The 12,540-nt window shown below is 49.5% G+C and overlaps 1 protein-coding gene across 2 annotated transcripts in view; it reads left to right on the top strand.

Annotated features, from left to right (window-relative positions):
* The window catches only part of SLC25A48 (solute carrier family 25 member 48), a 47,127-nt gene extending 38,389 nt beyond the window's left edge, over positions 1 to 8,738 (top strand). Inside the window, exons 6-8 of one of the 2 annotated variants that reach the window (XM_073010676.1) lie at positions 1,932 to 2,065; positions 7,832 to 7,961; positions 8,640 to 8,738. In XM_073010676.1, coding sequence (XP_072866777.1) covers positions 1,932 to 2,065; positions 7,832 to 7,954 — 257 coding nt within the window. In that variant the 3' untranslated portion in view covers positions 7,955 to 7,961; positions 8,640 to 8,738. Of the gene's footprint in view, positions 1 to 1,931; positions 4,701 to 7,831; positions 7,962 to 8,639 lie in introns of those variants that run through there. The other variant, XM_038007589.2, reaches the window with a different exon arrangement.
* Positions 8,739 to 12,540: the final 3,802 nt, after the last annotated feature.

Here is a 12,540-nt window from a genome sequence, read left to right as displayed (position 1 = left end):
GTATAGCAGGGACTCTGCAGCCAGAAAGATTTAAGTTCAAATCCACACTTCATCATTTTGTGACCATGGCCTGGCTGCTTAACCTCCCTGCTCAGAATCCTACACCACATCCCTCTTTCATTTAAGGTAAAAGTTGACATCCTTGCAATGGTTTTCCAGGCTCTCAGTGATCTAGCTGCCTGTTCCCCACCCACCTCACTTCTCCTCCTCTCCCCTTCCTCACTTTCTCCAGTCACACTCGTCTCTGCTGCAACTTGACCATGCCTGGCCCTTCCCCGACCACAAGGCCTTTGTACCTGCTTCTCACACCTCCTGAATTTAACAATGTGGAGGCCACTGGGGATTTTGGTAAGGGCCATTTGATGGAGAGAAGGGTGTAAAAACCTGATGGAGTGGGATCAAGAAAGAATGGGATGAAGGATATTGGTGCAACCAACTATACACAACTCTTCTGAGGGTTCTGCTATGCTGTAATGAGGAACAGAGAAACAGAGCCATAGCCAGAAGGGTTATGGAAGTCAAGAGAGGATGCTTTTTAAGAAGGCTGGCATCATGGCATGTTTGATGTGATGGGAAAGATCTAACAGAAAGAAGAAAATCATGAATCCTCCTCCTCCTCCCTCTCCTCCTCCTCCCTCTCCTCCTCCTCCCTCTCCTCCTCCTCCCTCTCCTCCTCCTCCCCGACCCCTTCCTCCTCCTTCTCTTTCCCCCTCTCCTCCTCCTCCTTCTCTTTCTCCTCCTCATCATCACAATTTGCCATGCTGTCAGCTCATAGCAAACACATAATGAAGCTGATGTCTTAGCCACCTAACTACAGTTTCACCTTCTGGCCTCCAGGTGCCTGTGCTCATGCCCAGCTACTAGTAAGAGCTCAGTCAGTACCGACTGGCAGAGAAGACTGCAAGGCCCCATCTGCTCTCACTTCTGCAGAGAGCAGGTGTGAATGGCCTGGCAGGCAAATCCCGTTTTGTGATGCCCTTTCCCGTGGGCTGAGGGACAAGGGAGTGCACCAGGGCAGTACCTGGGGAAGTGGTCCCATTGTCCAGGCAGAAGGCATAGGTTTAGAGAGGCTCTTGGAGGACCAAGGGCAGGAGGCTGAGGGGACCAGAGGCCAGGATAGGCCAAGGGCCAAGGGCAGTCTAAGGTCTCCTTTGGGAGCTACTGGGCAGCAATTACAAAACCATGCAAACCAGTTGCCCTGGACTTTAACATCAATTTGTTTTTCTCTCCTCATCTAGGAATATACGAATTTCTGTGTTTATATAATAACCTGGCATTGTTTTCCTAGAATTCCTTACCTGAGCATATCCCATGAGGATGACCTGGTGGCACGTGATCCCAAGGCTTCTATTCCACATACTTGAAAAGAGATTTTTCAAAAAGCTGTCCCTGCTGTGTTTTTGCAACCCCCAGGCTGGCCCTTCCTTGGTGAGCAGCCTGTCTGCATGTGTTTGTTTAGCTTCTCTGGGTTCAGAATAAATCTTGCCCTCAGCGAGCTGCAAACCTTCAGCCTCATGCCTCACCCTGGGCTCTCTTCTGGTGTCCCGGGAAGGTGCTGCCAAGTACCTGTGGAGCCTGTTACTCTTTCTCCAATAAAAACTGCTAATAAAGACTGCCACGTCTCGAGCACTGGCTGTGGACTGGCACTGTGCTCAGTGCTTCACGTTCACCAATTCATTTGGCCCTCAAAACAGCCCCACAAAGATAGGTACTGCCACCCCATTTTATAGACGAGAAGCCCGAGGCTTAGAGAAGGGAGTCTCACAGCGAGTGGCAAGTGAGAATCAGAAACAAACTTTGCGGGTTCTACTCCTGAGCTCTGTCCCTTCTCCCGGTTTAATGAATCTCTAAATGGTAGAAATCCGCAAGGAGCCAGGCCCCTCCAGATCCTAAGGAGCCAGCCCCTGACACCTGTTTCTTTCTCTTTGCAGGAGCAATTTCTTGGGGGACAGCGACTCCTATGGATGTTGTGAAAAGTCGACTCCAAGCTGATGGGGTTTATTTAAACAAATATAAAGGTGTCCTGGATTGTATCTCCCAGAGTTACCAGAAGGAAGGTCTTAAAGTAAGCCCACAGCAGGCCTGCGGGTTCAGTGTCAGTTCCTGGAAGGTGATTCACACATTTAGGGGGATGTGGGACTACAGAGAAGGGAATCAGGAGATCAGGCGGCTGCCGGTGATTATGTGTCAGGTGCCACAAGTGGGTGCTTTGTCAAGCACTTCACCTAGGTGGTCTTTTCACATGGCCAGTGGAGGAGGTAGGTATGTGACCCACATGACAGAGGTTCAGAGAGGGCTGATAATCTGCTTACAGCCACACAGCTGATCCATGGTGGTGCCTGGGCCTGGTCTACATCTGTCTGTCACCACAGTTTGCTTTCTCATCAAGAGAGGTTGGGCAGTCCTTCCTCACTCATGGCTCAGTGCCTTCCCCACCTCTCCTCCTGGTGGGAATTGCCAGAGCTGCCTTGCCTCCTTCCTGTCCTTAGTCAGCTCATCTCACCAGCTCCAGGCCCTGTGAACTGTCTTCTGCTCTCCCACCTAAGCCCTGATCCCAGACCTCTGGTCTCAGCTGAGGAGGCAGCCTCCGACCCATTTCCCTTGGCTGTGTCTCCTCAGTTCTTCCTACAGCTCAAGAGCTTAACCTAACACACACCCCTTCCTACCACCTGAAAAGGTGCTGCCCCAGGATAGACCAGACTTCCACGTCCAGTGTCCAAGGTTATAAACAGATTCATCACCCTCCGGAGAAACCATCCTGCTGGCTGTTTCTTGCACGGGCTCCTTGCTTTCTTGATGTGGCTCTTAGAGTCAGCAGATGTGGGTTCAAAGTCAGATGTAGCTACTGTGAGCTGGCAGGATCCAAGCAAGCAGCTTCATGTCTCAGGGCCTCAGTTTCTCCTAGAATGATCATCCCTTCCATGAAGGGTGGGGCATTTGTGGGTTAATACAAAAAGCACTCCATTCAATATGTAACCCATAGGGAAGAGTTAACCCTTTCTCATTTGCTTTAGTATGATCAGTATTGAGTTTATTAGCACCAGCGTTACCCCAGAGCTCTGAGTCTTTTCTCACATGGCTGCCCCACCCCAGGCCCTGCCAGATGAGTCTGCCCCATCCTTCCAGGCCCAGTGCAGTCCACCACCCTCCCCAGGATCCATGTCCTTGGCTTGCTTCTCCTGTACCTCTCTCAAGGCGCTTCTCACACACCACCACGGGTGACAGCTATTTCTATACCTGCCCCTCCTCTGCCTCTTACAGCAAGTTTTCCAAGGTCCTGTTTTACTCTCTCCCCCAACTTGGGAAAGACACAGAGTTGGGATGACCCAGTGTTGTGGTAAATAACTAACATGCCACATAAGAGGGACAAGATCCAAAAGCTAGATCAAAGGGCCACATCTAAAGGACAGACCTACAAGAAGTCACTGTAAAGTCCAGCCCTTAGTATTCAATCATGGATCAATCATCTGTGTAAAGGATGGGGCAATCTGATTTGATGAACGCTCCTAAGGAAAAATGCCTAAGTGCTTTAGTTTTCAAATGCTTATTTTTAGAGCAACTAGTATGTGGTAGGCACAGTTCTAGGAGCTGCGGACAGAGCAGTAAACTAAAGAGAAAAAGCCCATGCTCTGATCAGCTAATGTGCAGTGAGCCAACAGTGAGACCTGTCCCAAGGTTGCATTAATAGAAGTATAGTGGGTAGAATAAAGGAGGTGGAGGCTTCTGCCCTGACCAGATCACAGCTGAAATGTTGCATCCACTTTTGGTCACTGCCCATTAAGCAAGACCTTAGTGGTGCCCTGGGAATGAAGAGCAGGATATCATAGTGTGTGAGGAAAGGCTGGACCCTGGTTAGTATAAGAAGATGTGATAATGAGGGAACTTGAGTTCTATCTTTATGTTTTAAGGATGGATAAACTCAGAGCTTTACTATTCTCATAATTTTAAATTCCTTTTTAAAATTTTTAACAAGAGCTGCTCTGACAGAAGGGTGAAGCTCAGCCCTGGTGCGGCCTCAATTATCTTTTGTATCTTTTTTTCTTCTTCTTCTTCTTCTTTTTTTTTTTTTTTTTAGCAGAAGTAGAGTTTGTGATTCAGCCAATGAGTACAGAAGGATATAAAAGTGTTTCAAATGGATGTTTCATTTTTATCTGAGATGTTTTTGTCTACTTCCCCAAATACTAATGTGTCATAATTTATAAAAAGTCTATAGAGGCAAAATATATTGCTGATATTATTTCCTGCAAAAATTACTGTGCTCTTTAAAAAATGAAGTCCTGGAAGTCAGCTAAGTTCAGATGATTGGTTTCTTAATTTTGATAGCATTTGGTTCTCACTATTGGTTCAGAGACAGGTTTTAAGTCAAGATAACAATACTCAGCTTGAGTAACCACTGCGTGATCAGATGGTTCAAGGTTAATTGTTTAAAATTTGTATCAACTGGTCAAAAATTGGTAATGTATGAACATAGGAAGCTTCCAAAACTACCTGAGGATATACTGTGTCAATGCCCTGCCTGTGGTCCCTGTCCTCACTCAAAGGCAATTACCATAAAGTTTCTTGTGATACATTTCAAAAACATTTACAGTGTATATAAGAATATATGTGTATGTACCTATCTATGTATGCTTGTATATGTGACTGTTTACTTATGAACATAAATAGTAACATAAACAAAAATAACGACACCATCTAGAACAATCAGGTTGTCTCAAAGGCAGTTTTCTGGCAGCGGCAGGAGGAGGAGGTAGAGAGGATTCCCCGGTGCCCCAGGGATGGCTCCAGTTCCCGGCTGGCTTGGGCTCTGGCCATATGGAGCACCCCTCCCCAAGCATTCTTGACCGTGGCTCGCAGAGGCAGAGTGCAAGGCCCCAAGTCCATCATCATCCAATCTGTTCTCACCTTCCTATGGAAGAAGAAGTTTGTGACAGGAAAGAATTAGAAAGGCATTAATAATGATGATGGCGACCAATTTGAGTAGCTCTTTGTAACCCACTTAGGGATGATCAGTGGCGTAGCCTTCGTGGTGGGGAAAATCAAAAGTCCATGGACTTGTCGAGGCATCTCCAAGTAGAAACAGAAGAAACATCTGGTAGTTTTGGAGCGATTCTCTGCCCACTGTTAGGGTCGTCTTGGGCTACATGGACCATAGCTCTGACTTGGAGAGTTGCCATCTGAAATAACGAGGCTGGTGAAGAACCTTGGTATTCTTGGCTCCATGGAAGCAGCTACTGTGGAGGGGCTGTGGCGGTGAGATGAGGCTGAATGGCAGACAGAGGGGGCATTTGTAGGTAGACAGCTTCCGGAGGCACCATGGGTTGCTGTCCCTGGGGAATCTGGAGCCTCCCTCTTGCTCCAGGAACCCTGAACTACAGCCACCAGGACTCTTCCTTTTTCACGTCTAAAAGTTCATTTATTCATTCATTCATTTACTCATCCATCCATCCATTCACTGATTCATTTAATGTGTTTATGGAAGGTCTACGCGCTCGCAGGTGCTGGGGTTTCAGAGGCAAACCACCCACACAGCCCTGCATTCACTGTCCTGACTGTGGTTGCGAATCCCACCCCCACCCCTGTTGTCTGTCCTTCCTGACAGGTAAGTCAGGGACACTTGGAGAACAGTGTGAGGAGTGCTGCGATGGGGAGATACTGAGTGCACAGAAGGTGAGGGGCCATCATCCACCTGGGGGTGGCCATGGCGACACTGCCAGGCTGCAAGCCAGGCCTGGGAAGCACTCCAGGCAGAGGGTACCAGAAGAGGCCCAGTGGAGGAAAAAGTCTGGCCCCTTAAAGGAATGACAGGCCGTTAACCTGCCCAGGGTGTCAACTGTGACAGGCCGCACAGAGAAAGTGCAAGGGAGAGTATGTGGGTCCTTGCAAGCCAGGAAAGGGTATGGACCTGACCTAGCCCATAGGGAGCCACTGAAGCTTTGTAGGGTGGGAGTGAGGGGGACTCGGTCTGGAGGTCATATGCTCTGACAGCTCTGGGTAAAAGCTGGCAGGTCTGCACTTTGTTTGCCTTCTGTGGGCTCCGCAGCAGAGCAGGCCACAGCTGCTGGAGGGAGGGCTGTCTGCTTGTCTGAAGTGACCCACAGCTCCTGCAGAGCCTGGTGCTGTGGGACAGAAGGCTCACACTCCAAGCCGGGCCCTGGCTGCCTCCGCCTTGCAGAGCAGAGCCAAGCCCAGACCCACAGGGCAACCTCTGTGGGCACCGGCATGGAATTTTCCTCTCGGAGTTTGACCCAGTTCCTGGCTGTTATTCAGTCACTCTGGATGAGCCTGTGGAATTCCAGAAAGGTCAGACATCAGAGAAGAGTGTTAATATTACCAGGATCTCACTGCTTGAACAGCTCGAGGGCTTGGCTGAGCCACTTGTTCATCTCTAGGGATCCTTGTCCATTAGCCCCGTCCCTAGGGCCATGCTGCACCCTGGAGGCTGCTGCGAGGTGCAGGCTCCTCTCCTGAAGGAAGGTCACCTGATATCCTAGCCAGTGACAGAGGCCTGCACCAACTCTGATACCACAGTGCCCAGAGACTGACGAAACTGGGGAAATGCAAAGGGTTGGTTTCTACTTTTACAAAATGACCAGTTTTGTTTCTTAAACTTAGAAAACTATACATGAATCAGAGTAGGTTTCTATCTGTGCCTGACAGTTCTCAAGTCATTTATATTTGTGTGAGAACTTGCTTTTAGATGGTCGTTACTTACCAGAGGATGTATAAAAGGCCAGCTCCTCCCCACGGTCCCTCTCGCCAAAGCTCTTATCTGTTCTCATTTTCTGGGTCATGTTGTTATTGTTCCTAAATGGGCCTTATCTCTGCTAATAGGTTATCACTGCTTGAGAGTTGGAATCACATCACATTTATGAGCTGACACCCAACACCAAGCAAGAAGATTGAGGGAGGAAAGGAAGATCATAGGCCATGTTTGGGAAGCATCACATAATACTCCCTGGGGATGGAAGACAAATGCAGGTGTCATGGAGCAGCAAAGGCAGAGTTCAGCAGCTCAGCAGCACGGGCCATTCTTCCCGAGCACGCATCCTAGTGCTGGAGGTTGAGTCCTATTTCCTATTAGGTGATAGACTATTAATAAGAACAAGGAGGGTAATGATGATAATCAGCAGTTAATACATGCTTATACTGTATGCCAGGCACCGTGCAAGTGCTTGAAAAGCCTCATCTCATTTAGTCCCTCCAACTTTCTTATCAGGTTGATTCTATCATTACTCCCCTCTTACAGTCAGGAAAAATGAGTTCCAGAGAGTTTGCCATTGGCCCAAGTGACAAACTGTGCCTCAACCTCAATGGCAAAGCTGTGCCTCAACTCCATGTCTGCAGAGTCTTAAGCACAGTTCGAGTTCCGTTCTCTGCCACTTTGGGGATGTCCTGTGAAGCCCCTGCTACAGTGATTGGGCATGGCTGGGTGCTCTGTCTACTTAAGGCTTCTAGATTCTGGAGGAGAGAGAGAGAGAGAGAGACAGAGAGAGACAGTGCGTGTATGCATATGAGAGAAGAAGAGAGAGAGAGGGAGAGAGAGGGCAATTTAAAAAGCACATGTAGGTGTTTGCCTGGCCCAACAGCTTACCTATAGTATTTAGTGCATGTGTATCAGGGTCTGGCAGGAAAAGCACCATCAGGCATGACACGGGTCAAGGCAGGGCATGACTGGGACTTCCCTTTGTGGTCTCTGCCTACACAGGTCCTTTGGGCTCTGGCTGGGGACGGGGCCTGGGCAGGCAGCACCACGAGCCATTCTCTGCCCCTCCTTAGTGGCCCTGCAGAGGTGTGGCTCAGTCCCTTGCAATAACTGGGCCCCTGTGCAAAGGTGTTTTTCAGAGGCATCACTGTGAACGCGGTGCGGGGCTTCCCCATGAGCGCGGCCATGTTCCTTGGGTACGAGCTGTCGCTGCAGGCTATCCGCGGGGACCACGCAGTGACGAGTCCATGAGCGCCAGGTCAGTGTGCTTCCATCCCAGCCAATTGTACCTCCCAGGAACTTGAAACTCTTTTTTTGTGGTCATGAGAATGTTGTGGCCTTCTGAAATGTCCTGTGGTTTATCACATATCTAATCTGTGGTAAGCTGGGGCTAGAGCTGCCTCCCTTCTTGTCATCAAACAGCAGTTGAGAAATGCCCACCAGTGACTGGTGGTGTGCTGGGTCCCCAGGGACCGAATCTGGCACAGAGTATACCTGTTTCCAGGCAGCTTGCCTCTCCATTTTCCCATCCAGTAGCTTCAACAGCCCTTGCAGAGAAGCACTTTTACCTTCACCGTGCAGACGCAATGACCCAGGCTCACAAGTGAGGACTGCAACCAGGATACCTGCAGGGGGGCACCGTCTCCCCACCTCCCTACTGAACTGCAGGGCCTGACTTGAGAGCCACCCACAGGCTCCCAGAGCCCTAGAGGACAGGTCTCTGCCACCATTCTTTGCCTCCCATACCCTCTTTTTCTTTCTCATTGCAGAAAGATCACTGTAGCCTGAGGACTCTTCTAAAGACAGAAATCTGACTCCTGTGCTCACATGCCCTCCTTGGCTCCCCATTGCCCTCTAGATAGAGCCCTCACCCTGCTTCCGCTGGCCTCACCCCTCACCACTGTTCTGAATGTCCCGCCCTCTCTCTCGCCCCTAGGTCTTTGCTCAGGCTGTCCCCTCTGCCTGACATCCTCTTCTCGCTCCTTTCCCACTTGTCCTTGGCTTCACCAGCTCTTTGTCATCCAGGCTGTAGAAGTCTCCTCCTCCCGGATTGCCGGCTTGCTTTCTCAGCTGGGGTGAGTCGCGCCTTCTGCAGACCATCCCCCACCCCCACCCACACTGCATCCTAAATGCCAGAGGACGCCCTCACTCCCCAGGCGGGGCTGCCGTGCTGTCCCTACATTTGCACTAATGGTGCCTGGCACAAAGCCTGGCACACAAAGGACCACTCAGCAGTGTCGTCGGATGGGTGGATGACCAACCCCCCATATTCCCTCAGGCCTCCTCTTCCTCCCTGTGCTTTTTCTTCCTCATTGTCTGGCCCCACACTGGCTACCTGCAAAGCTCAGAAGACAAAGTGGGTGTGGACTGAACTTTCTAGTCAACTAAGAAGCCATTTGACATGAGTCTTGGTTAGCACAAATTCTCCTAGGAAGGATGATCTTTGTCTATAAAACCTCACTGCTGCCTCCCCGTGTGAGCTGGCAGGGGTGTTCTCGGGACGGCAGAGCCCTGCTGGGGTGCACGGGTGGTGCCAGAACCTGGACAAAGGGAGGGGGCCTGACCAACCAGGCTGACCGTAGTTAGCCCAGGACAAGCCCCAGAAGCTGGCTTCAAATAAAATGCTCTCCACTTTTTGCTAAAGCAGCAACATTCACTGCTTTTCTGGCTATTTGCCCTTTCTTATAAAAGGAAAAGGGTAGCAACACAGTTTGCATAATTCAACATCTTGAGTGAAGAGTTACAGCATTTGAGTGGCCTCCAGGACAGGGAAGGAGTTTGTCTTCTTCTTAAAGCTGTGCTCGGATATTGGCCATTTCCCCCTTTTCTCTCTTTAAGAGAAAAGTAATTTCTTAAACATCCTATAATAAAAGTCATGCATTTTTATTGTAGAAAAATAGAAAATTTAAATAAACAGAACAAAATAGTAAGACCTATCATCACAAGACCTTTTTATTATTCTTCCAGATTTGTCTTCTGTGTATTTTCAAATTGGGATCCTACTCTACACAGTGTTTTACAGCCCTCTTTTCCCATTCAGTAGTTTGGAACCATTTTCCCATGTCATGAAATCTTCAGCTACAAGATGGTTTTAACGCCAAGACCTCCCAGATCCCAGAGTGGCCGGATGCCTGCCCAACCTGTCGTACCTGCCACTGCGACCACCCTCGTGATTAACTGCTTCAGTACAAAGAAGGAACTTTCTAACAACCCAATCACGATTGTCCTGCATTTAGCCTTTCACAAGCAGTGACCAACCCAATTGGAAGCTTTTCTTTCTGAAAGCGCTCTTTCTTGCAAGGGGCATGGACGTCTGTCTCCCTCAACAGGGAGGACTGCTAAGGCAGGGAGGAGTTTGTTGCCTCCTGGTGGGAGAGTGAGGTTCCCAGCCACCGGTCTGCAGATTCATCTTAAACAAGTCTTGCCCATGGCATTCAACTTCCTGTTCTAACCCCAAAACACCAAGGCCTGTTAACAAGACTGGATTTTAATTTACCAAGTAGCTCTGAGATTTGGGGCAGGCCATGCTCAGATAGCAGTCACACCCACTCTTTGAATGCCTCCCTCATTGTCTAGACCCAGGACAGAGTGAGATGACGTATATTAGAGATCTAGGGAGTCAAGCTGTCCCTAAGAAGTGGCGGGATGGGGACCATCTCGAGAGTTCCTGGGTACAGATGACAGGGATGACTTGAGAATTGTTTCTAAGAGCCTGCAGGGAATAGATCACCCAGCTCCCAGCAGCTGCCAGGTGCCTTCCAGCAACCAGGCACAGAGATCTCCCCCAGCGTCCCCAAGTCCCATGCGGGAAGATCAGTGACCTTTGGTGGTAGGAGTGGCATCCCGCCCACTCATCAGTGGCTGGTTCTCAAACTTGTCTGTGGCTCATGAATCCAACTCTGCCATCCACCTGTCCAAGACCAACCTCCAGAGCTTCCTGGAATAATGCTGGTCTGCCCTCTGTCCTGACATGCATGCTCCAGATCTCATTAGCCTACTTGCAGTTTCAGGAAAACTGATTTTCAAGGAAAGAAGACATAGTCCTCTTATGATACCTTTTTTGAACATTTACAAATAGCCCCGGTAACCCTGAGAGCCTCTGCCACTCTGTACTTTGCCTCTTGGTGCTTCACAAACCCAGTCTCCAAATGGATTGTTTGACCCCAAGATCCAAGATTTCGAGACTCCTGTTAGATGATGTTCTTGTCTTTCCTCCTTTTCCCCAGGGCCTCATCCCTTTAACAGGTCAATGCTAACAGTGTCTGCAGAACCCATGGTGTGAATTTACTGAAGAGAAAGAAAGATTCTCCGCCAGGTGGGCTTTCAGCCAAGCAGGCTGTCCTCAGAACCCCTTCCTTCCTTCACAATTGCAAGCATTCTGATTCCCACCCCAGCTGGGGCAGCGGAGCTCCTGCCTTGGAGGCATTCAACTGACCATTGGTCAACTGATCACCAACTATTTCAGCTTTGGACTTGCACCTGGTAACAAAAAAAAGAACAGAACAAAACAAAACTGGAGTAAAATAGATCCTCCCCCCATGGCCATTGTAAACTCACCGTGAATTCATGGAAGAGGTGGAGTTGGCTCTAAGTTTCAAAATAAAAGCATTAAAAACCTCTTCACATTGTTTCTCTGTCAGATGCCCCTGCCTGGCTTCCAAAAGGCTCCTGGCCACTGTCATTCCTCTCGCTCTTTTCAGGCCTCTGTGGATGTTGCAGACCCAGAGGGAAACCCCCCTCCACACAGGTGAGGTGAGAAACTGAGCAGGGGCAGCCTGGGTTCTTTTTTCCCAGATGCCTAAGGTCAGTGGGGAGAGCATAGCCGTTGAAAAGGGTGATGAGGGACAGAAACCTTCTAGGGGTTCTCCCACCCTGAGCAGTGGCACACGTTGGTGACTTGCTTCAGGCAGGCTGGCCCTGGGCTTGGTTGAGGTGGGCACTCTCTGGGCCTTATTTTTACATGCAGAACAAAACAAAACAAAACAAAATACTTGATCCACAGTCTGGTTTCCAGAGTGACTTCATTGTTCTAAATTTTATTCCTTACTGGAGCTGCATGGGGAGGCCATTGCTATTTTGCTGTTATGTGACTTGTGTCCCTGCAGCCTCTCCCAATTCTGTGCCCACAACAAGCATTCCTAGTCAATCATAGAGCCCTTTCTTAATGAGCCGAGTGGCGCCTCAGAGTCTTTCTCAGCACAGTGCCCCAGCAGCCACCACCAGCTGGCAGAACTGCCATACGAAATGAATCTATTTGCCATCCCTGGCTTACATCCCAGTGAAGGAAATGTCCTCAAATTTGTTCTTTTTTTCTTTCCCTTGAAAAGGTCTTCCTTGGTTTCTCCACTACCCTGTTCCCCCACCACCCCCTGCCTTTGAGTGATTTGGGCCATGTCTCAGAAAAATCTCTGCCTTACTAGACCCAAGACCAAAGCAATGCTATGGTGCAAAAGAGTTGAAAGTGTTCTGTCTCTTCGGCGTGAAACCTGTTACTGGAGCGGAGGGTTCCCTGCTTGAAATAAAACCCTCAGCATGCCCTCCTCAATCTTTCTCCTTCACAGCCCCTGGGACTGCAGGGTCCCCTGGGGATCTCTGCAGGTTACAGTTCAAGCTGCCCACCCTCCTGCAGTGGGACATTCATTCATTTGTTCAGTCATCAAACATTTGCCGAGCAGATGCTGACCTCGGTGCTGAGGACAGCCACGAGGGACTTCAGTGGCACGTCATTCTGGTGCAGTGGAGAGGCTCTATTGATGGGAGAGGCCAGCCTGCCTGTCTGCTCCAGCGTCACTGGGCCTGGGCGGGCATGGAGGATGTGAGTGAAGGATGCTTCTGGC

This window comes from Chlorocebus sabaeus, chromosome 23, assembly GCF_047675955.1.
Source record: "Chlorocebus sabaeus isolate Y175 chromosome 23, mChlSab1.0.hap1, whole genome shotgun sequence".
Taxonomy (NCBI): Eukaryota; Metazoa; Chordata; class Mammalia; order Primates; family Cercopithecidae; genus Chlorocebus; species Chlorocebus sabaeus.
The sequence above is the reverse complement of the archived record's forward strand: the minus strand, read 5'-3'. Positions and strand labels throughout refer to the sequence as shown.